This window comes from Amblyomma americanum, chromosome 9 (assembly GCF_052857255.1).
Source record: "Amblyomma americanum isolate KBUSLIRL-KWMA chromosome 9, ASM5285725v1, whole genome shotgun sequence".
NCBI classification, from domain to species: domain Eukaryota; kingdom Metazoa; phylum Arthropoda; class Arachnida; order Ixodida; family Ixodidae; genus Amblyomma; species Amblyomma americanum.
The window spans coordinates 12200292-12225632 of record NC_135505.1 but is presented as its reverse complement, the minus strand read 5'-3'; the positions used below and the strand labels follow the sequence as shown (position 1 = coordinate 12225632).

Here is a 25341-nt window from a genome sequence, read left to right as displayed (position 1 = left end):
CTGGGTGGCGCCCCCAACGCCAACGACACCGGCATCACCTCCACGGGCGCTTGGGCCGGGAGCTTGTAGGACACCGCCAGCGACGCCAGCCCAAGCACGTCGAACGCCGCCAGCAACGCCAGCCCAAGCACGCCGAACGCCGCCTCGACGCCGGCTACGGGATCCATACAACGCCGCAGCCGCACCGAACCAACCGTGAGCACGAACGCCGACCGCTAATAGTAGAGCGATAGTAGTAGACGCTGGTAGCAGTGTGCCCGGGTCGTGTGTATTTATAGTCTTTGTGTTTTGTGTTAGATTTGTTAGTTTTGTGTTCTAGTGTGAGTGTCACGCGGGGTGTATTAAATGTGCGTTTTTGTGGGTACTCCCGTCGCCTAGTCCATTCTTTCGGTCCGAGTGGTCTCCGGACACCACACGTTGCTTTTAGATGATCAGGAACTTGTTGATTTGTCATGTCTTTTTAATTTTATCAATGCAGCCAGCCTTTTGAACAAGCTCTAGGCATTGAAGCGGAAAGACGACAAGACTGAGCGAGTGAACGGGTGGATGAAGACGAAGACGACAACGAAGTTCTGACTGTGTTCTGAGTGCCGCTCGTAGTTGTTCTTCCGCTGGTGTACATAGCTGTAAATATGTTCTTTCCCGCAACATATTCGGTGGAGGTGCGCCTTTCCCCTACGTCTACCAACGACTGAGCTCCTCAGCGGCCGACAGCTGCCTTCGCTCATCATGACCCAGGACGCCTGCCAGCAAATATCACCATCAGCCATGCCATTACTCGTTCTTTCTGTTCCTCGTGACCTTGGGACATTTTCTGGCACTGACAACGTTGACGTGGACGACTGGATCCAGATGTACGAACGCGTGAGATCGTACAACTGCTGGGATCCAACGCTTATGCTCGCCAATGTTATTTTCTACCTAAAAGACACCGCCCGAGTCTGGTACGAGACTCACGAAGATGCCTTGACCAGCTGGGACGTCTGCAAGCAGAAACTGCGCGACCTGTTTGGACGGCCGCTCGGCCGAACACTCGCCGCTAAGAGGGACCTTGCATCCCGAGCTCAAACTACGGAATCCTATGTTTTGTACATTCAGGACGTGTTGGCCCTCTGCAACAAAGTTGACAATAACGTGCCCGAATCTGACAAAGTGGGTCACGTGCTGAAGGGGATCGCCGACGAAGCCTTCAACCTGCCCGTCTACAAGAATTGCACTACAGTCGACGACATTATTAAGGAATGTCGCCGCTTCGAGGAAGCTAAAAGCAGGCGTATTATCCAGCCGTACACACGCCTCCCCAACACGGCTGCCACTTCCTCATGTGAAGACCTGCTGCACCGGCAATTTCCTGCGCCTCCAGAAAATGTGACCCGCATCATTCGACGCGAACTCGAAGCCATGTCCTCTGCCTCCCCGCCCCTACATGATGGCGACAACCACTTGCCCACCATCTCTATGGTACAAGCCGTCGTCCGTCAAGAGCTTGCAAATCTTGGCCTCCAACCCGTCAGCCCCGTACGTCCTTCATCCCCACCCGACATCACTGCGATTGCTCCTGACCGACTTTCCCACTTCGCTCCACGTCGACGCAACCCTAACGACTGGCGGACACCCGACGACAGGCCCATTTGTTTCCTCTGCCCCCGTATTGGCCACGTCTCCCGTCACTGTCGCAATTATTGGTCCCGTCGTAGCGCATACAATCCTCTCAGCTCTCACCGCAACGACGAACAGCCCAACCACTTCACGCCCCCTCGAGCCCGGCAGAGTGTTTGAGTCAACGGCCAGTTTTCCCGCCCCAGCCGCTCCACGTCCTCCCTGCGTCGGCAGTCTCGTTCGCCCCTACGCCGTCGCTCCTCTCCTGGCCCCTACGCACGCTCGCAAGCGGAAAACTAGAAACTGCAGTGTCTGAAGGTGTTGCTGCAGTACAGCCCCAGTCCCAAAATCCTCGCTTAGCCCTCCGCGCACACCAAAATTTGCTCGCTATTCATGTCGATGGAGTCCCTGTGAGAGCCCTGATCGATACGGGCGCGCATGTGTCCGTCATGAGTTCAGCCCTCCGACGCCGCCTCAGAAAAGTACTGACCCCTGCACCCACAGCCGTTCTCCGCGTTTCCGACGGCGGAACGCCTCCTGTGGTTGGACTATGCACAGCCCGTGTTACCATTTTAGGCCGCCATACATCCATTCTATTCTCTGTTCTGGACCAGTGCCTTCATAACGTCATTCTTGGCATCGACTTCCTGTCTGAGCATTCAGCCCTCATCAACTGCGCTACCAGTGTTCTCCAGCCTGACCTTCCGCTTTCTGCTGAGTCACCGTCCCCAGTTGTACCTCGCCTTTGTGCTGTCGACTTTGTCCGTCTAACGCCTAAAGCCGCCACTTACATTTCTTTCTCATCTGTTCCTCCGGTCCCTGATGGTCCCTACGTAGTCACTCCGGACCTTGACGTCGCCCTCTCGCGAAGTATTGCGCGTGCGCACACTGTCTGTGTACAATGTCGGCCAACCGAGCGTACCTTCCGGTTCTGAACATTGGTTCGTCTATCCAACCACTCCCGCGAGGCATCTCACACGCCACGCTCTGCCCGGCTGCCGAATGTGTCATATCAGTCGTGGACACCTGCTTACCTTCTACTCATCAAAGCCTGTTGCCTGCGGCCACTTCAACCCAGAAACCAACGGAAGACTACGCCGACATGATGCAAGCTCACGATCTTAGGTGCCTTTTATCATCTTTTCGCGACATCTTTGACTTTGATGCCCGTGTTTTGGCCCTTACCTCTGTAGTGACGCATCGCGTAAACACTGTTGATGCCGCTCCTATCCACAGACGTCCGTACCACGTGTCCAGCGCTGAACGCACCATCATCAATCAAGAGGTGGACAAGATACTCGCAAAAGACATCATCGAGCCCTCGTCAAGCCCTTGGGCTTCACCAGTTGTCCTGGTTAAAATGAAGGAAGGCAGCTGGCGCTTCTGCGTTGATTACCGGCACCTAAACCGCATCACCAAAAAAGACGCATATCCTCTCCCGAGGATCGATGATGCATTAGATTGCCTCCACGGCGCCAAATATTTCTCTTCAATGGATCTTCGATCGGGGTACTGGCAAATTGCAGTTGAAATGGACCGCGAAAAGACCGCCTTCGTGACGCCTGATGGCTTATACCAATTTAAAGTCATGCCTTTCGGACTCTGTAACGCGCCGGCTACCTTTGAACGAATGATGGACTCGCTTCTTCGCGGCTTTAAGTGGTCTACCTGCCTGTGCTACCTAGACGATGTTGTGGTTTTCTCGCCTACTTTTGCCACGCACCTCGAAAGCCTCTCCAGTATTCTGACAGTGTTCCGTAACGCCGGACTCCAGCTGAACTCATCGAAATGCAAATTCGGTCGCCGCCAACTCACTATTCTCGGACACCTGGTTGATGTTTCTGGTGTGCGCCCAGATCCAGTCAAAATTCAAGCCGTCAAGGACTTCCCTCTTCCTAGGCCGTCGAAAGATGTGCGCAGCTTTGTCGGCATGTGCTCGTATTTTCGTCGTTTTATCAAAGATTTCGCCGGCATCGCTCGCCCCCTCACCGACTTTCTTCAGAACGACACCCCCTTTAACTGGGGCCCTGCTCAAGAGCACTCATTTTCCTCCCTCTTTCAATTGCTAACCTCTCCACCCATCTTAGCCCATTTTGACCCGTCGTCTCCCACAGAGGTTCGCACCGACGCCTCCGGATATGGGATCGGTGCCGTGCTAGCCCAACATCAACAGGGACAAGATCGCGTCATCGCTTATGCCAGCCGCCTACTTTCCGCCGCAGAGCAAAATTACTCCATTACTGAGCACGAGTGTCTCGCCCATGTCTGGGCTGTAGCTCAATTCCGCCCGTACCTGCTCGGCCGCTCATTCGCTGTTGTCACTGATCACCACGCTCTCTGTTGGCTGTCTTCACTAAAAGATCCCACCGCTGGGCTTTGGGCCTCCAAGAATATTCATACTCTGTAGTGTACAAGTCCGGTCGTCGCCACCAGGACGCTGACTGTTTATCCCGGTACCCTGTGGGGCCACCTGACTTAGAAGACGCTGAGAGCCTGCCCTGCTTCTTAGCTATCACTGCTCTCACCGATATCGCCAACGAACGGCGCCTCGATTCATCCTTACGCCCTATCTTTGATGGCCTCCGCTCTGCAAACCGATCTCCGTCCCTGCAACTTTATGTGCTCCAGAATGGCATTTTATACCGCCGCAATCTACGCTCCGATCGTCCTCCATTGTTGCTCGTCATACCCCAACATCTACGCTCTTCTGTCCTTGAAGAATTGTAAGATCTGCCGACAGCCGGCCACCTTGGCGTGTCCCGCACGTACGTTCGAGTGCGGCACCGCTTCTTTTGGCCTGGCCTATATCGTTCCGTCAAGCGTTACGTTGTCGCTTGCGACCTGTGTCAACGTCGGAAAAGGCCCTCCACTTTGCCTGCCGGTCTCCTACAACCCATCGACATACCTCCAGAACCTTTTCACCGTGTTGGCCTCGACCTTCTTGGCCCTTTTCCCACGTCCCTCTCCGGCAACCAGTGGATCGCTGTCGCAACTGATTATACGACTCGGTATGCCATCATGCGTACTTTGCCTACCAGCTGCGCTACCGATGTCGCCGATTTTCTTCTCCAAAACGTCATTCTTCACCATGGCGCCCCTCGTCAACTGCTCACCGACCGTGGTCGGTATTTTCTGTCCCGAGTGATTAATGATATTCTTCGTTCGTCTGCCACGCAGCACCAGCTCGCGACAGTTTACCATCCACAAACCAACGGGCTTACGGAACGGTTCAACCGCACGCTCACCGGCATGTTAGCAATGTACGTCTCGCCAGACCACCGAGATTGGGACGCTGCCTTGCCTTATGTGACTTTTGCGTATAACTCTTCACGGCATGACACAACCGGCTATTCCCCTTTCTACCTTTTGTTTGGTGGGCACCCCATCTTGCCTTTGGACACACTCATGCCGTCTTCATCAGTCGCCACCACTGCTTACGCTCAGGACGCCATCGCCGAGGCCTCGCTGGCGCGCCAAATAGCCCGTAGTCGGCTCCGCGCCTCACAAGCTTCCCAGAAGTCCGCCTACGACCGCCATCACCGGGCGGTCGAATATGAACCCGGATCACTCGTCCTTCTCTGGACGCCGTCACGCAGCGTCGGTCTCTCCGAGAACCTCCTTTCTCACTACCGGGGCCCTTACCGTGTGGTGCGCCGTGTCACCGACGTGAACTATGAAATTGCACCCCTTGCGTGCTCTCCACCGATGTCATCCATGTATGCCGCCTAAAACCTTATCACGACGTTCATACGTCGCCATCTAACGCCGAGACGGCGTCTCATCAGCCCGGGGGTCCTGAAGCGGGAAGACGACGACGAGACTGAGCGAGTGAACGGGTGGACGAAGACGAAGACGACAACGAAGTTCTGACTGTGTTCCGAGTGCCGCCCGTGGCTGTTCCTCCGCTGGCATACATAGCTGTAAATATATCCTTTCCCGCAACAGTATAAAAAGCCTCACCTTCAATACAAAAATGTAACCTTGTGTTTGGCGCATTATAGCCTCTGTTGATTTTGCGCCATTAAACTCAATATAACTACCTATATATGGGGTAGATTGCCTTCATTACGATTGGCCGTGTGTGTCAGTAGTAATTTGAAAAGTGTCCAGGTAAAGGCTTCTTCTGGTGTTGTTCTTTTCTTTTACAATTATCTTCGCGCTGCCTCGTAGTGGACACACGTGAAAATAATGATCCCTAAGGTGGCCGAAAGAAAATGTCAACAACCTAAGACTTATCTCGCTTACAACTTGTCTAGGAAAGCTTAACGAACGGATTATATAATTTCGCCTCCAAAATTACCTTGAAGATTGCGACTTGGTCCTTAAAACTATGCTCGGCTTTCGTCAAGAACTCTCTGCGCAAGACATCAGTCTGAAAATGAATGAGGCAGTACAACAGCAAATCGACATACGGTGAGATAACATAGATCTTGCCGTGGACTTAAATGCTGCCTTCAAAACCGTCAGCCACGACGCAGTCCTGGCTGGACGTAACAGTGTGTGCCGCGGAAGGAAAATCCACACCTACGTCAGAGCCTTTCTGATTGAGCATACGCCGACGATTGGAGTAGGTGACTTTAGAACTGACCCAGCAAAGGCACCCCCTACAATCACTGACCTCAATCTAGACGGCGTAGAAAACATTAACATGCACTTTATGCAGGTGATCTTTTTGTTTAACAAGAGCCGCCTTACCGATGGCACCAAAGAACTCCAAGAAGCAGTCCACGCTGCAGGACAACGCTGCTGGCCCGAAAAAATCGGAAGTGATACGAATTGAGGGCAATGAGGGCACGGCGGGACCGCACGGACGCAGCAATGAACCATTTTCTGCTATTTGCACAGGTCACGCTGTGGACTACGATAGTATTTTCGACAACGAATTCTTCCAGCGACCCCCCCCCCCCCCCCCCCCCCCGCTGGCTCACTGTCGACCACAAGCACGTGGAACTGGAAGCAGTCATGTCATCGTGACGCAAGCTGCCCCACCCCCTAAAACAACAGCGCTACCGCTTTCCGTATTTAAAGGGAGCTACGCTGCTGGAATCTTCAGAGGGCACGGCGGGACCGCCACGGGCGCAGAAATGAACCATTTTCCGCTATTTGCACACGTCAAGCTGTGGACTACGATAGTATGTTCGAAAACGAATTCTTCATGCGACCCCCCCGGCTCACAGTCGACCACAACCACGTGGAATTGGAAGCAAGTCATGGCATCGTGACGCAACTTGCCCCACCCCCTGAAACAACAGCGCCACCACTTTCCGTACATAAATGGAGCTACGCGACTGGAATCTTCAGAGGGCACGGCGGGACCGCCACGCACGCAGCAATGAACCATTTTCTGCTATTTGCACAGGTTCGTTCCAATCACTGTATGCATTGTTTTCTTAGTGGCAATCGATGCATCGTTGTCCTGCCGTGCCCGGCAAAGTGCATTTCGATGCTTGAAGCATCGACCGTTATTTTGCTCTTGCTCGCTGGAGACGTGGACTAACCTGAACCTCATCCCGATGACATTAAAAAGTTGTTACAAGACATGCAGGCAGCTCTGCAGACTTCTATAGATAATGTTACCGCCTCACAAAATCAGCTCGAAAAAACAATGAATGAAAAGTTCACTGAACTTAATGATACCCTCAAGGTTCTAGCTCAGCACACTGAAGAACTAAATCTTCTAAGGTCTGAGGTCTCCTCACTAAAAAAAGTTGTCTCTGCACAACAAAAGAAACTCGTTGATTTCGAGGAGAGAAGCCAACTCCGTAACCTAATAATTTTTGGGCATCCTGAGGAAGTCGATGAAAATCCTACCACCTTGAAGGAAAACATACTTGACGTAATCTTTAGCCGTAAGCTGGGTGAGACAGTTACGAGCGTCGAAAGGGTGCACAGACTAGGTTAAAAGAATGGTGATAAGCCTAGACCAGTCATACTAAACTTCTATGACTACAGCGAAAAGATGCGTGTGCTGCAACACTGTTCTAAGCTCAAGGATTCCAACATTTCAATTTGTTATGATTTTTGCACGGCCACATTAGATAAACGCGCCAATCTTTGGAAGCATGGTAAGCAGTTTCACTCTTTGGCCAAAAAGATATCTCGTGACTACGATAGACTTCGTGTAGATACAGATGTCTACATTTGGGATGAAGTTGACTCTAAAGTAGTGAAACTGCGCCAACCTAATAGTGCTAAAGCGACCACATGATCCGAGGCCAAATCGCTCCGCTTTTCTTTATTAAATGCAAGAAGTCTTGCTAACAAAGCAAGTCAACTTGAAGACTTTTTCTTCGTGATCCCCATATACTGGCAGTTACTGAAGCGTGGCTGTCATCCCAAATCACTGATTCTGAAATTGTGCCCCCTTCCCATAAGATAGTGAGGCGAGATCGCGATGGTCGAGGGGGTGGAGTGGCTGTGATAGTGAAAAAAGAAATTGAATGCGTCTTAGTCGATCATATTACAGATCACGAAAGCTTGTGGTGTAAAATCAGCTATCGCGACTTTTCCACTCTACTCGGCGTCCTTTATAGATCCCCCCAAAGCCCGGTATCCTTCATCGCAAAACTGACTGATCATCTTGATGTTGGAGACAAACCGGCGCTGCTCCTAAGCAATCGCGCCCGCGCGCGGTAAAGTAAAACAAAAAACAGCGGGGAAGAACCCCCGGGGGCACACGGTGCATTTCACTCAGCTCACCGTCGGGGCGCCAAAGTAAACATAGACACCCGCGGCGTCTATTCTTCTCGAATGTTGGAGAAGTTTTTTGCTTGTTGTCGGCGGAAAGGGGGTAACCATTCGCGCCAAAGGATACCCCCCCCCCCCCTCCCTCTTCGCTCCGGCACCGATGACTCAGCGTGCCGCGAATGACCTAGATTGTTCTAGAAGGTGGTTTGCGCACTCGACCAATGGTGTCGCGCGCCCGGGGCAAAAAGGAGGAGTTTGTGCGGTTAAAGCTGCGTGTATGTGCATGCTTGCCTTGGCGCGAAGAACAAACGGACGCGGTTCGCGCCTATAAATAGAAGACACACTCCAAGCAGCAGTGGACATCATCGAGGCATGCGCATGGGATTCCGGCCTCACTTGTTCTGAGCAAAAATCTGAACTCTTTGTGATCCGTCGTAAACAAAGAGGTAGGCGTACCACGACATCCCCCCCGCAAATAAACGTCTATTTTAATGGACGATCTGTCAAAGAGGTACAGACCATGAGAATACTGGGGTTGTATTTACAAACAAATGGAAAAAATACTGACACACTCACTAAGCTAAAACGCACGGTAGAAGCGACGGCGCGATTACTCCGCCGCATAGCTAACCGCAGACAAGGGGTGAGGGAAAGAGATTTATGCCGCCTAGTGCAGGCCTTTGCGCTGAGCAGGATACTCTATGCCACCCCTTATCTGAAATTTTCGAAAGCAGAAAAGGACAAATTGGATAGCATGATACGGCAGGCCTATAAGGCTGCGTTAGGACTCCCACTAAATGCCTCAACCGAAAGGCTTATGAGGTTAGGAATACATAACACCTACAATGAACTGAAAGAAGCCCATTTAATGGCTCAAACAGCGCGATTAGCCAATTCCAGAACTGGCAGGAGTATTCTTACCAGGCTCGGAATTAACTTTCAACCTACGAATAACGATGCTAAAGTAGACTTACCCCGCGCCTATAGGACGGCCCTACTAATCAAACCACTCCCCAAAAACATGCACCCCTTACACCATGAGGGTAGAAGACAAGCACGAGCCAAAGCCTTACATAAGAAATACAGACAGTGCGCTGTAACACTTTATGTAGATGCGGCAGAATACAAAAATACCAATGCCTTTGCAGTTGTGGTTGTGAACGAGAATGGTGACCACATCGTCTCGGCGACAATCAAAACGAAATCCTCTGAAACGGCAGAAGAGGTGGCTATAGCCCTCGCCCTAGCACATACCCAAGGGAGCATCATCCTCAGCGATTCCAAAATGGGTATCAATAATTTCGCTAAAGGGCGAATTACAAACACCTCCCTTAGAATCCTTACCGCAACCAAATTCTCACCAAATTATTCCGAATTGATATGGGTCCCAGCCCATTCGGGGAATCCGGGGAACGAGGCAGCCCACAATAAAGCCCGAGGTTTCGTCGACCGGGCAGTGGATGAGTCTGGCTCCCTGAATTTCACGAAGGACTCAATGATCACATATTATGATCTCACCAATCATTTTAAACTAGAGAGGAGAATTTTCCCCCCTCCAGACAAAAGACTTACTAAAGAACAAGAGGTTACGTGGCGTCGTCTACAGACGAGATCGATACGCACCCCATCACTCCTCGCGCACATTTATCCAGATCTTTACAACCCAAACTGCAAACACTGTGGCCAACGTGCTACCTACGATCACATCCTGTGGGACTGCAAAATAGAGCCACCTCCGGGTGATCTAGTTACAGCTCCTTCTCTCGAGCGGTGGGAGACCGTGCTGGCTAGCTCTGACCCCAGAACGCAAGTTTTGGCGGTGGAGTTGGCTGACAAAGTCGTCGAGGGCTATGTACTCTCGACCACTTAACGCGACCTCTTGCCAAGCTCTTCCCGGCGAATAAAATGTTTTACAATCAAAAGTGAGGGGCTGCAACCGCACTGGCGCGATTGTCCGGACCCGTGGAGTATCTGTTATGGGTCCAAGTTGGACTTATTTTTTTTGGAAATGTGGCGGAGAGTTTGAAGGATGCTTCACTCCCGCCCCCGGTTGGCCCGGTGTTGCACTACCTCCGGGATTGCCTTGTCTTTAGCGCGTCATTACTATCCTGACTTTCTATCCCCTCTTTCAACTCTCCTTCTGTCTGCACGTGGTAGCGATTGTGGCTCGGCTTGAGCCAGTGAGCAGGCCTGTGCACTTTCTTTATTCCTGGCAGTAACAGACAGACAGCCGTCTGTTAGCCCGAGCCGCTGTTCAAGCTTCCGAGAAGCGCGCCCGCTCGACTCCTGGGAGAACACCACTCGCCCAGCGACGGACCAGCGAGGCAACGTGGGCCAACCTGCGGGACGGACCCGTCGAGCTCCTCAGGTCGTCGGACTGCCGCAGTGCCCGGTGAACAAATTGTGTTTTGTTTATTTGTCTTTCTCTGTGTTAGTGCACTTTAGGTGCAAAGATTTTGTTGAATTGTACCTCTCTCTATTGTGACTTTGCATGAGTTGCATTGTATTTGTGAATCACTTTGTGCTCGTACGAGTGATTGTAACTTCCTCTGTATCGTCTCTCAGCTGTATAAGCTTTGTTTTGTTTTGTGAACCTTTGGCTCCGACTCATTCTCGGACTTGCGACCGGCAAAAGCTGGACACCAAATGACCAACCCCTTGTCACTTGGTAGCTGGTCTCCGGCTGAGTTTGCCACGCCGTGTCGAGGGCATCTCCTCTGTGACCGAGGCCACTACCCCCACACGCTCTAACGGTGTCTGGGAGCGCACGAAAAAGTGCGCGAAGTGGTGACAGACCTAATCGAAAATTTGTGCGAGCCGGTGATTTAAACTTGCCCGGTATAAACTGGAACTCTTTAAAAATAACAGAATCGCATGATGCCGAGAGTGCACGTCTTCTCCTTGATGCAGTTTTTTCTCATGACCTAACACAGCTGGTTATTCCTCCCACACGTGTGACGGAAACAACTGCAACGACCCTTGATCTTATATTTCTTTAAAATTTTGCAGAATATTCTAATGTGTCCACCACGAAAGGCATCGCTGATCATAAGTCAGTCCATATAAATTTAAACGCACATGGGAGCAAAGTACTGCCCTCTCTGAAAACGTTTCGTGATATTTCAGCTGGAAAGGACGAATCGGTTCTTGATACCTTGCACTTTAATTTTCCCGAGTTTGAACACGGAGGGTGCGTCTCGCCCCTTTGGAACAGGTTCAAGACTATGGTCATGGAATGTATCAACATATATATTCCTGTCCGGCGTAAGAAAACGATGCCTGGCATCACAACCCTTGGATCAGCGGTGATATCCACCTGAAACAGCGCTTAGCACGGAAACGGAAATCAAAGGGTTGTGAGGCTTACCTGCGTGCTCTCAAAGAAGATGTGGTTTCCAAACTGCGAAATGCGTGCAAAAACTTCTATGAGAATACCCTTGGTTCTTTTTCATTCGCCTGGCAAATTTTGGCGCTTTCTGTCCGGTAGTAAGCAGAGTGCCGATCAGCTACGTATTAATGGTAACGTTAATTCAGATTTTAAAGGCATTGCTAATGAATTTAATATTACGTTTCAAAGAGCATACACTCAGATTTCTACATCATCATATCGCCCCAGTGTTAATGTATTTCCTACCTCTCTTAAGATGCCGAATTTAGTTCTAAGCCGCGAGGGCATACATGCACTTTTATTAAATATAAAAACAAAAAAGTAAAATGGCGCCGATGGCGTTCCTAATGCTTTTCTCCATCGGTACTCTGAGATCATTTCCTACTACCTTTACGTAATTTTTAATGCCTCACTTGATCAAAGTTGCCTGCCTAGTGACTGGTTAGTCGCAAGAGTAGTGCCAGCCTTTAAGTCCGGTGAAAAGTTAAATGCTGGAAACTATCGGCCTATTTCACTTATATGTACGTGTTGCAAGTTGCTTGAGCACATAATAACTCATCATATATCCAAATATCTTGAATCAGTCAACTTCTTTGTCGAATTTCAGCATGGGTTCCGTAAAAACGTGTCCACTTCAACGCAGCTATTATCCGTAATTCATGACTTTTCTCTGGCCATTGATAATCGCGAACAAATAGCTGCAATTTTTCTGGATTTATCTAAGGCATTTGATTGTGTGCCGCACAACTTGCTTATTGAGAGGCTAAAAGAAATCGGGATGCCAGACATTCTTATCAGTTGGTTGCAAGCGTACCTACAGATTCGCAGACTGTTTGTTGAATGTGGTGGAATGAGGTTTGAGTGTCTGCATGTTCTGCCCGGTGTACCGCAGGGATCTGTGCTGGGACCACTTTTGTTCCTTATATATATTAATGATATTGCTCAAAATGCTGATGAAGGTATCACTGTAAAATTGTTTGCCGATGATTGTGTCATTTATTCCGTCATCAAGAATTCTTCCTGTCAGCTACAACTAAATACCAATTTATGTAAACTCGCGAACTGATGTGAAAAAAGAGTGATGAAAATCAATTTTTCTAAAACTGCGTCAATGGCAATTACAACAAAGAAACATCCCCTACATTACGCTTACAAAATTGGAGATCAATGCATAAATGCAGTCTAGGCCTGACAATTACTACCAATCTTTACTGGGATATGCATCTCAATGATATATGCTCGAAATCATTCAGGAAATTATGCTACCTACGCAAGAAATTAAAAGGGTCCCCATCGAGCATAAAACTTGTAGCATATCGTTCTATGATTCGACATGACCTAGAGTACGCCTCTATTGTCTGGAATCCGTATCATGTAAAAAAACATCGAGCAGGTGGAGCGCATCCAACGTCATGCAGCCAGGTTCATCTCATCCGATTACCGGAAACGTTCTTCCGTTACTAATATAGTGAGGCAGCATAAGTTGGAACCTCTCCAGATGCGCACAGATTGCAGGTTAAAATTTTTGCACTTACTATATCATAACAAAGCAGGATTGCCACGTGATTCGTATTTACTTTGTGCACCACAAAGATCATCAAGGCTGAACCACACAAGTGTGATAAGGCCATACAATGCCAGGACTAAGCAGTTGCAAAAATATTTTTTCCCATGCACAATCGATCAATGGATTCGCCTGCCTGCTTCGGTTGTTGAATGTACTAACATTAATACCTTTCAGCGTTCTTTGCAAGCTTACCTTTTGTAACCCTCTCCTGCATGGGCAGCACTGCCGCCTGCAGTATTTTGAAATAAAAATAAATAAATAAATAAATTCATAAGTCCCGCTATGCGAACTTTATCAGACTGGATCTCCGGTTATACGGGGCATCCTTTGCGCTTGTACAAACAAAAGGGTCCTGGGATGTCGCTTCAGTCTATAGGGGAGCAGATTGTATCATCAAAGTACTGTCGAACCCAGTAGCACAGGGGGCCCGGGTGATTTTCCAGTTAGCCAGAAGCAAAAAAAGAGGATGACACGCTGAAGCTAATGCGGGTCTTAATATTAAGCAGAGCCCTTTCTAGCACCTCTACCAAAATTCCAAAATCAGGGTGTTTAAGAACCTTATGTGAAAATACTGGAAGTTATCTATAGCAACTGTACAGGTACCATAGTCCTCCATAAAGTCAGCAATAAAATTCCAGTAAGGAGGGGCGTCAGGCAAGGAGACACAATCTCGCCAATGCTGTTCACCACCTGTTGACAAGAGGTATTCCGAGGTCAGAACTGTGAACCGCTGGGGATAGCAGTTAATGAAAAATGCCTAAATAATGTGCGATTCGCTGATGACATTGCTTTGTTGAGTCACTCGGTAGATGATCTGCAAATCATGATCAATGAGTTAGAACGGCAGAGCAAAAAGGCGGGTGTAAAAATTAACATGCAGAAAATGAAAGTAATTTTCTACCGGAAACAGCAGCTCACAACTGCTAGCGAGGTGCTGGAAGTGGTACGGAATACGTCTACTTTGGGCAGGTAGTGACCGCTGATCCGGATCATGAGAGGGAAATAACTAGAAAGATAAGAATGGGGTGCAGCGCATGTGGCAGGTTATCTGAGATCATGAATGGCAGTCTACCAATTTACCTGAGGAGAAAAGTGCACAACAGCTGTATCTTACCGGTACTCGCCTACGGGGCACAAACGTGGAGGCTAACGAAAAGAGTTCAGCTTAAGTTCAGGATAACGCAGCGAGCCATATGATAGGTGTAACGTTAAGAGACCGGAAGCGGACAGAGTGGGTTAGAGAACAAACGCGGGTAATGACATCCTAGTCGAAATCAAGAGGAAGAAACAGTCTTGGGCAGGGCATGTGATGCGAAGGCAAGATAACCGCTGTCCCTTAATGGTAACAGAGTGGATTCCAAGAGAAGGCAAGCGTAACAGAGGGCGGCAGAAAGTTAGGTGGGAGGATGAGATTAAAGGAGTATAGACTGTTGTGCTCGCGCTTCCTTCCTGCTGTGGAATTCGGTGAAGTTGGGCATGCGGAGGATTCCCTGAAGACCACCACGAGGGTGGGTGAGCCCTCTGGGGGAGACGTGTCTGCGCGCCGCCGCGGTCACTCCACTCCGTGCAGCAACCGACACTTGCGCTGCTCCTGCTGCGATCAGCATATTGCAACTCTGCAGGACTGCCAAAGGGAACGACGACAATAACGTCCCCACGTGTTCGAACAGCAATGCCAGAAGCAGTGACGATAGCGTCCCCAAGTGTTCAACAGTAATGCCAGCGAAGACCATAAGCGTATTCCTTCCGGTCCTCGCCACGACGAAGTGCGGTATCAGTGTGGTCCCCTTCAGTCACGCGGGATTTGAACAATTGCCCGAGTACAAGCTCTTTCGACACCTGCTTGGAGACAGCCTGCATTCCTGTGTCATGCAGGTGCCCTCCGGACGCATGTGCGCGGCCACCTGGAAGTCGCGGGGACGACAACGTGACCGGGTCCTGTTCCCTTTCCCTCGACCGAGCTGCGAAGAAACATCGGGACCGCCCTGCCGTGGGTGGTACCCTCAGTGCCATCGTGTGATTGGACATAATTCTTCTAACTGTATTCCCCAGCTAGAGATCTGGGGAATACGAAGAGTATTTAAGGAGCTGCTGGTTTGGTGCCTAGAGAGAGCCCCCTTCTTGAGAGGTATCAGAGACTCCCGACTACTAAGAAGCTCTCTTTACTGAGAAGCACTCTAGTTGCCCGTGCTTGTACATAATGTAAATAGTCCTTGTATAAAGTTTTCCAAGTTTTCTTCCTCCGATCGTCCTCGTCTCTTCTCTTGCCCAGTCACGCTACCTGAATCCCAACAACTGGTGGCAGCGGTGGGATGCTGCTACCTGAATTCCAACAACTGGATGGCAGCTGTGGGACGTCCACGTGAAGTTACCGGTTCCAACGGACCTCGGCAGCTACGGGACTCACAGGCGTCAGCTATACCTTGGCAGGGTGAGTGCCCAATGTTTTCCGTTCATTTTGCCCGATCGTACTAGCACAGGCAGATGCTAGGTGCGGATTCCTGTTGTCTGGGAAGTTTATTTAGGGAAACTGCTTTGTCCACTTCAAGCTAGGGCTTTTGCCTTAGTGGGCTTGCCTACGCATGGTGGAACTCACGATGGAGAAGTTAAATGTGCAGTACCTGCTCGAAATTCGCAAGGAGCTGGGGATTTCGCTACGTTGCGCGAAAAGAAAAAAAAGAAATTCTAGAGGTTATGCGGCAGGAGGAGGTGACTACTGAGGAGGTCGACGAGGCTTTGGAAACGATTGTTGGACGCAAGAAAGAAAAAGAAGAGCTTCGATTGGCTCAAGAAAGACGGAAATTGTGCGAGCAGAAAGAAAAAGAAGAGCTTCGGTTGGTTCAAGAAAGACGAGAATTGTGCGAGGAGAATGAAAAAGAAGAGCTTCAGTTGGCTCAAGAGAGACGGGAGGTCCGTGAGGCAGAGGAAAAAGCGAGAGAACATGCTCGAAAAATGAAGGAGCTCGAAATCGCGTCAAACGGAGGGAATATGGCGCGTCTTAGCCCTGTAGCTTCGGTAGAGGAGCAAGAGAGGCAGAGATTGCAGGATCTCGTCTCACCATACCGCGTGGGAGGCGATATTGCACTCTTTTTGGTAAATTTCGAACGCGCATGCGGGAAGGTGCAAATCGACAAGAGCGCTTGGTCTGAGAAGTTACTTCCTCTCCTTCCGTGCGAGGCAGCCGAAGTGGTGGCTCGCCTCTCACGGGAAGAGTGTGATGACTACGTGGAAGGTACAGAGGGCACTGCTTAGAAAGTAGCGGCTTTCTGCTGAAGCCTTTAGGCAGCGATTCAGGCAGGCAAAGAAAGGCGGAGAGTCGCATACTGACTTCGCGTACCGGCTTAAAGTCAACTTAAACGAGTGGCTTAAGACCGCTGAGGTGCACGGAAGTCATGACAAGGTACTGGAGTGCATCGCACTAGATCAGTACTATAGCGCGATTCCAGAAGATCTGAGGATATGGCTGCCAGATAGGCTAACAGCTATAGACCTAGACCAAGCTGCACAGCTCGCAGGCGAGTATTACGTTCGCCGAAACCTCCAAAGCAAGGCAGGGTACGATAACAGGTTAAGAAAGGGAGAAACCTATTTAAAGAGAATCCCCGACCGAAGGGTGCCACCAGCACGCTGAGACCGCCGAACAGAGGAACCGGGATCAACAGGAGGAGGTAGCGAAAACAAGATGGAGTCACCCAAATCTGCCGATTCGCTGATACAGCAGGCACCTGGAGCTCGCGCGTTTGAAGCGCGAAAGCCCATTATTTGCTATAATTGCAACAATGAGGGTCACATCTCAGTGAACTGCAAACTGCAAAAGATGGCGTTCGCGTGCATGCGAGAGTCGGAGGAAAACCTTAAATTGCTAGAGCCATACATGCGGGACGTGGTTATAAATGGCAAGAAATTCAGGGCACTGCGGGATTTAGCGGCTATCATGGATGTTGCTCACCCGTCCTGTGTTTCCTCCACGGACTACACCGGCGAATGTGCCTGGATTAAGCAGGTCGCCGAAGAACAGAGTGCATACTTGCCTATAGCGAAGGTGACCCTAAAGAGGAATTTTGGCAGGCTAGACAAAGAAGCGGCAGTTAGCGCAAACTTGCCGACACACTTGCCCTACCTGTTTTCGAACAAATCCGAGCAGCTGCTGAAAGAGGAAGGTCTCTCTTTCACCTCCGGCTTGGCTTGCATGGCGCTAACTCGTTCTCGAGTGCGAAAGCTCGCAAAGAAACTCGACTGCGCTCCGATAAACGAGCAGGCACCGAACCACTCTCCCGACCAGCCGGGGGATTCTTGCAGAAAAACTGATCCGTCTAAACCGCATGAGCATGACCATGAAGGTGTTCCCGAACAAGCGGTAGCTCATGAAATCCAAGGAACTGCCGATTCCGTAGAGAATGGGGCAACAGGAACCAACGAGAAGGGTTCGACATTAACAACTGCTTCGACTTGTTGGGAAGAGTTGACTAAGGTTGATCGGAAAGCACTTATTACAGAGCAGAAAAACGATCCATCGTTAAGAGCTCTAAGCAATAAGGTGAGCGAGGGAGTCGCCAGAAAGAAAATCAGCTTTCATGAGAAATCAGGCCTTCAGTACGGAAATACTGCGACTCGAAGGGACGCGCATATGCGCAACTCCTAGTGCCTGAGAAGTACCGGCGGCAGCTTCTAGAGCTCGCACATGGAAATGCATGGGCGGGCCACCTGGGCATAAAGAAAACAAAAGCTAGATTAGCCCTCGAATATTACTGGCTTCGCTGCTGGAAAGATGTGGAACACCTTGTTAGATCTTGCGACACCTGCCAGCGGGTCGGCAAGTCGACGGATAAATGGAAAGCACCCATGACACTAGTTCCCATAATTACAGGGCCCTTTCGGCGTCTTGTAATAGATACTGTCGGCCCACTGGCAGCATTCAACTCTGGCTGTCGCTACATTCTGAGCTCACTCTGTGTGTCAACCAAATTCCCGAGGCCATTCCCTTGAAGGAGCTAGTTCCGCATGTGTTGTAGACGCCCTTTTGTCAATTTTCTCTCACGTGGGGTTCCCTGCAGAGAACAAAAGCGATAACGGGAGCGTGTTCACAAGCTGCTTGACAACAACGTTCTTTGAACGGTGTGGGATTAAAATAATTCGCAGTTACATTCACCAACCTCAGTCAACTCCAGTCGAGCGTATGCACTCAGTGCTAAAGCGGATGCTTAGGTGTCTGTGTTTTGAGCATAAGGGAGATTGTGAAGGCTGCATTCCAGCAGCACTCTTTGCAATCAGATCCGTACCCCACGAAAGCACAGGATTTAGCCCCGCTGAACTAGTATACGGGACTGACTTGAGGACCCCATTGCGCATGCTAAGGGAGTCATGGGAGGGTTACGGAGAACTGAGAGGATCCCTGTGTATTGGAATACGTCCTGAAACTACTGGAAAGACTTGCGAAAACCAGAGACCTTGTGGAAGCAAATGTCAGAGCTGCGCAGTCACTGTCTAAAGTGTACTACGACAAATCGGCACGCAAGCGCACCTTTCAACATTGTGACCAGGTGATGTTGATGCGTCCGTCAAAAAGGAACAAGCTTGAGGTGCAATGGGAAGGGCCAGCTAAGGTGGTGTCCAAGCTTTTGGACACCAACTATGAGGTCATGTTTAAGAACAAACACAATCGGATAATCCACAGTAATTTGATGAAGCCTTATGTGCAGCGTCAGGCCATGGTTAACATGGTGCTGAACATGCCAGAGGAAGAGATCTCAGACACACCTTATGTCATACATGAGGATGAGCTGGCAGCGAATGAGCTGCTAAATTCAATCGACAGAGAGCCACGTTTGACGAAAAGTCAACGAGGAGACATGAAAACGTCGTCCGCGACTTTGAGGCGGTGTTTTCAAACAAGCCAGGATAAGTAAGAGCGAGTGGTGTAACGTACCTTGACTCCAGGTATTGGGGCGGGCAAAATTGAACGCCACGTCGGCCAAATAAAGTCACGTATTCCCGTTCTGCGTGCCCTCTAAGCACCAACTTGATTTCATTTAGCCAATTTTTTTTTCCTATCCAAGTTCTCCTCGAGCGGGAGCACACGAGTTGGGCAGGTGCCCTGTCAATACTACGCGTCGTGAGACACCATGTGTTCATTCAAGCAAAACATTTGATCTCTTGAAGTTTTAGTTGAAGTTTTTTGCGAAGTAAAGTTCTGGCCCTGAGTTTTGGTCTGGCGTGATGAGTGGGTTCTAAGCGCACGTGCTTTTATCAGCTGTGGTTTGGCGTGTGTGATCCCTTTTGGCTAGCATTGCAGAGAATTTCCAAAACGGCCATCTGACGAGGGGAAGCGATGCCAAGCTTCGGCACTGAAGGTCATCAGAATACTCCCAAAGAGCATCTGATTCCTGGCACCCTCAGTAAGCCGAGCTACGTGCTAGCAGTTCATCTTCCGGGCGCAATATCTGGCGGCGGGGGTGCTGTTGTGCTCGCGCTTCCTTCCTGCTGTGGAATTCGGCGAAGTTGGGCATGGGGAGGATTCCCTGAAGACCACCGCGAGGGTGGGGGAGCCCTCTGAGGGAGACGTGACTGCAGGACTGCCAGAGGGAATGACGACTCCTGCATGGATGCATAAGACCGGCATAGCATCGTCTCCGCTCTGCTCTTTATGTGGTGTGTGCGGGGATATCGAACGTTATATTATGTACTGCCCAGAGTACAACCCGGAAAGGCATGTGAAGTTCGCTTTATTCAAGAAGACAGGAACCCGTCACAGCACAATTCAGGACATTGTCTAACCGAGTGGAAACCATATATGCAGAAGGGAGGCTGCACGCCTTCTTTTAACATTTCTGCAGGACACGGATCTTGCTTCTAAATGGTGACAGCAGGAACGGACTATGGCCTACTGTGATGGAATGTGTGCCTAGATGGTGTCTTCCGGAGTGGACTACGTTATACCGTGAGTGAATGTGTGTATGGATTGTGGCACTACAATGGCCTATGTTCTACTGTGACTGAATATGTGCATAGATGGTGACTTCTGGAGTGGACTGTGATGTGGACTGTGTGGACTGATTGTGTGCATAGATGTTGACTACGGGAGAGAATGTGTGCTATTTTAAGAGACTGTGCGCATAGCGGTGAAGATGCGAGAGGCTTCAGGACATTGTTAATATAGAAGGGACGCTACGGTGGAGCAATTGCTGGCAGATAAAGCAAGGCTAACCCCACCTGTAGCATTCAACACCTCAACTCAACTCAACTCAACGGAACGACGACAATAGCGTCCGCACGTGTTCGAACAGGAATGCCGGAAGCAGCGACGATAGCGTCCCCTAGTGTTCAACAGGAAGGCCAGCGACGACCATAAGCGTATTCGTTCCGGTCCTCGCCACGACGAAGTGCGGTATCAGTGTGGTCCCCTTCAGTCACGCTGGATTTGAACAATTGCCTGAGTGCCGCACCTTCGACAGAGCTTCCGCGTTCCGGTCACCAGTACAAGCTCTTTCGACACCTGCTGGGAGACAGCCTGCATTCCTATGTCATGCAGGTGCCCTCCGGACGCATGTGCGCGGCCACCTGGAAGTCGCGGGGACGACAACGTGACCGGGTCCTGTTCCCTTTCCCTCGACCGAGCTGTGAAGAAACATCGGGACCGCCCTGCCGTGGGTGGTACCATCAGTGCCATCGTGTGATTGGACACCATCTTCGAACTGTATTCCCCAGCTAGGGATCTGGGGAATACGAAGAGTATTTAAGGAGCTGCTGGTTTGATGCCAGAGAGAGCCCCTTTCTTGAGAATTATCAGAGACGCCCGACTCCTAAGAATCTCTCTTTACTGAGAAGCACTCTGAGTTGCCCGTGCTTGTACATAATGCAAATAGTCCTTGTATAAAGTTTTCCAAGTTTTCTTCCTCCGATCGTCCTCGTGTCTTCTCCGGCCCAGTCACGCTACCTGAATCCCAACAAGACACCTAACTTTTGTTTCCCTGTTTTCTACTTTGTAATGAGGTGTAAGGCATTATTATACACAGAATACCATGTGGTGTCCTCCTACGACTTCTAAATATTTTATAATCGCATTTCTTTCTCGTACTGTTTCTGTTTCGGTTTCAACAGCCGAAAGATGACTGTGAATTCAAATAGAGGTTATAAGTCACGCGAGGGATAAAAAACTAATATAATCGGCGCTTCTACATTTGGTGTCATTCTGGCTCTTGAGGAAAGCTGGTTTCAGCACTTTAGTGAATTAAAACAATAAAGCAGCGATTATATCGCAGTTTTTCTATGCCTCACGTGTCCTGAAACCTCTGTTGGACTTCACAGCCATCGTTTAGTTTTTGAAACAGAAACAGAAACAGCATGACAGGAAAATTCAGTTATATATTTTTTAGTGGTCGCAGGCGAATACCACATGGTCATTCATGCATAATACTGTCTTGAGCATTATTATAGAGAAGAAAACATGCCACGAAAATTAGGTGCCTATACTCCTTTAAGAAATCTACGGGCATACGGTGGGCGCAGCTGGCAAAGGACAGGGTTAGTTGGAGAGACATGGGGAGGCATCTGTCCTGCAGTGGGCGTAGTCGAGATGATGATGATGATGATGACCAAAATTACAGTCTAAAAGCGCGCTACAAGGTGGAAACCATCCTGCTGAAAAACAGATGAGTCTAGTACAATCAGTTTGCAGCTGCTGCTCACGAGGTGCTCAGAGTCAAATATGAGTATGTGCTGTAAATTAAAAACAGTGCTGTATAACTATAGGCACATGGATATCAATCACTCTTAACTGTTTTACCTCAATATGTGGTGAAAAAAAATAATTCGGCAGCTGTTGCAGTTTCGCGTTGCACGTTCTGTGAGATTTTTTAAAATTCTTTTCGCTTTTTAACCTGCCGAGAATGTTAATCTCGACGTTGTGCTCCATCTTGAGATCGAAATTCTTCTGGAGCTAACTGAAGGACCGGTAGGTTTTTTTTCTCACCGGTTTGATCATTTCTTGAGGTAGCGATAAAGCTGACGCACCTAAAACGACGTCGAACAGCTTGCTTGCATGCCATACCTGTGCAGTCTACCACCCGGTGAAGCCGCCGGTCGTAACCGGCTACACAAGAGCCATAATTGATATTCTCTTTGCTAAGAGAATTTCACTTTAATATGTTTTAATTTGGAATCAATGTACTTGGCTACAAGCAAAATCCTCAACCAAAACAAAAGTGGGAACCAGAAAGGTGAAAGCCCTAGAAGGGCGGAGGAAATGAAAAATTGTCGGAACATAGAAGCTGCAGTGATACTCACAAAGTGTTTCGCTCCCATTCCGCTTCATATACCGCATATCCTCCTAAAACTAATGAAATGTTTTCGTGCTTGAACGTGAACTGGCCCTGCAACGAGACATTAAAATACAGAAAGGTTCGCGATTGTCTCGTTTTTTTTTTTCATTTGCTCACTGTGCACTGCAAGTCTTCCCTAAAACAAACTCCGCACTTAAGCAGGAAGTGTTGTAAACTCTCTTCGAACGTTCTCCGCTGCTGCAATGCAGTTTGCTTGTTTGAGCTAGATCAGTGCCGTTTAATGAAACGAACCTCAGCATTAGACTACGTCGTCCTTCTTGGAGACTAAGTGAAGAGAACTTTGTAGCTCAAGTAGCAATATTATTGTTTGACTGAAAGTCGGGGAGAAAGAAAAAGTGGTATTTTTTTACTTTACAGAAGAACTAAAACCATGGCCGCGACGAATGGCAAAAAAAGAAGGACAACCCCTGACTAACAACTCAAGGTTTATTTAGAAACACAGGCATTAATGCACTCCCAAACAGGAGGAACATGTGCCTCCCTAAACGCTTCTAATCATGAAAATCAAATTTTTTAATCTCACAGTCATGAGGGAGCATGAAGCTGTGCTTACGCAGGCGTCACCATTCACATGGATGTATGTAATAGGCCTCACATATTTGTCTTTTTTTTGGCTCATATGAGTGCAAATAACTTTGGTTTCTTTTAAAATATCCTTGCAGAACTTCTTATCGAGGAAAACAGGAATATGGTTGGAAAGGTTATTCCTGTCATGTAAGGCAAGGCTAGACGACGGGGACCATTTAACGACGTATTATGTGGCGTTGACGGTGTTTACACAATTTCTGGTCTGTCCGATATAACTCTCACCACCAGAAAATTCAACGTCATATTGGGCATTTACATGAGCCGGACAAAAGTCGGGTCGCGTAGGCTGTCCGGCTGACAACCGGTTGTTGGGCTCATGTATACGCTAGGAGGTCGAGCTAAGTGACCGTCGAGTCGAGCTGGGCCATCCCGACTGCAGGGGGCGGGATGACTCGACCTGTTCATCTTTTCTTTTAAAGCGCGTCCTGGCCCGATTGGAAGGAGCACGTATGCGCTGCCGCGCCGTCTTAACGCCTCCTCTCCGGCCTCCTCTCTGGTCTGGCGGCGCTGCGTAATCCTGGGCGTTCCTCCTCCACTTCTAGCGCCCGCGCGTGGTTTGCTTGCTCGATGCTAGGGGTAGCGGCGATCTCTTCCCCGCCGAAAACGGTTTCTTATAAACGCGTCGGGCTGGCCATCCCGACATCTGGCGTGCCCCGAGTCGGTCTGCCGAGGTCGGTTTCATGTAAACAAGGCTATACACTACTCTTTCAGCACATGGCACGAACTTAATCTGCCGGATTAACTTGCAGGCTACACCAACGGTTCTTTTTTTGTTTCTTAGCCTTTGCTCTAAAATCTATTACGACACATATTTTTCCAAGCTTTTCCGCGGGTCAGAATAACACAGAAGTACCATCTTTGGTGCCTACATTTTTTAATCTATGGTACAACTGATGAACGTATGGGATAACCGCATGCCTCTTCGTACCTAACGACTCAGATGAATGGACTTCTTGAAAGACTTAGACTTCAGTTTCTTCAAGATTTTATTGCATGCAAGCAAGATTATCTCTTTCCGGAAAAGCTGCCGATATGAATCCGTCAACCTGCTCCCGAAAACTGCTCTTCCGTTCCATGCACACATAATTATAAAAGTGCTCATCCCAAACATGCAACTTTACGCCGCCTAACAGATATCGAGATTCTTTGCAAGGAACTGTACTGTGGAATCTGACAAGACATCCTGCGTTTCTGCTGCGTATGTTTTACAAAATGATGCGTGTGATCACTAATGCTTAAAAATAGGGCTTTTGAGGTAACGAGAACCATTTTGCCGCTATTTAATACACCACTGTTGGCGGCCGCCAAAAAATAGGCTAATCATGCTACTAGTGAACTCATTACTAAATTCTTATAGACGAGTTTTCAACCATTACCGATAGGCATTTGACTGAAATTAGACATTTGTAGTCGGGCGTTAGTAATAGCCATCGCACTTTTTAGAATTTCGGATACGCGATTAACCTCGGCGCTGTGGGCGGACATATTTTGGCTATTTCGATTATAAAGTCCACTGGAGGGGTTGATTGGCCTGCATGCTTTTCGAAAGCGCATGTATTTTGGTATAAAGAAGCTAAATATTGTTCAGCCACTGCGGCAAGGGCAATCATGTTTTCTAAATTCTGAAAACTTATATAGCTATTACTAACGGCCAGCTAGAAATATCTAAATGCAATCAGGTGCCTATCGGCATTAAAAAGATTAACTAATAGAAATTGGCTAATCACTTTACTAGTTATAATGGTTCGCCTGTATTTTAACGTCCGTAAAAACTAGTATTACTATGCCTAAAAAAGCTTCTCTTAACCGAAAAAGCCTTATTTTTAAAATTAGCGATCAGCTTCCCTGAAACACCTTGCATAATTTTAAGGTAAGCCGTGTATTCAGTTCAAGTTTTTTGCCAGTATCTGGAAACATATATTCGTCTCAAAGATCCATGCCCAAAACCTGCGCCGAAGTCGGCGCGAAGTTGTCCACCTTCTAACCTTTGTGCCTTATAAAAGCTCCATTCAAGTGAAAGTGCGTTTTCGTTATTCTTATGCGGGGATCTGTTAGTACCGGCGAATTTACACTTGCCCCAATATCCCTTTAAGACATAACAGCGCTGACTACCAATTAATATTATCAGGAAAATAGCGTAGCTTCCATAACAAGCAGGCCCATGAGAAAAGAGC

At 48.9% G+C, this 25341-nt stretch overlaps 2 protein-coding genes across 2 annotated transcripts in view; one reads left to right on the top strand and one right to left on the bottom strand.

The window, feature by feature from the left end:
• The window catches only part of LOC144104995 (uncharacterized), a 77897-nt gene that overhangs the window by 15607 nt on the left and 36949 nt on the right, over positions 1-25341 (bottom strand). Inside the window, exon 5 of the mRNA XM_077638218.1 lies at positions 22524-22609. Within this exon, the coding sequence (XP_077494344.1) occupies positions 22524-22609 (86 nt within the window). The remainder of the gene's footprint in view (positions 1-22523; positions 22610-25341) is intronic.
• Positions 730-6935, top strand: LOC144105048 (uncharacterized). The gene is made up of 2 exons (XM_077638259.1): positions 730-1659; positions 6852-6935. Exons 1-2 carry the CDS (start codon positions 730-732, stop codon positions 6933-6935), a joined length of 1014 nt encoding a protein of 337 aa, XP_077494385.1.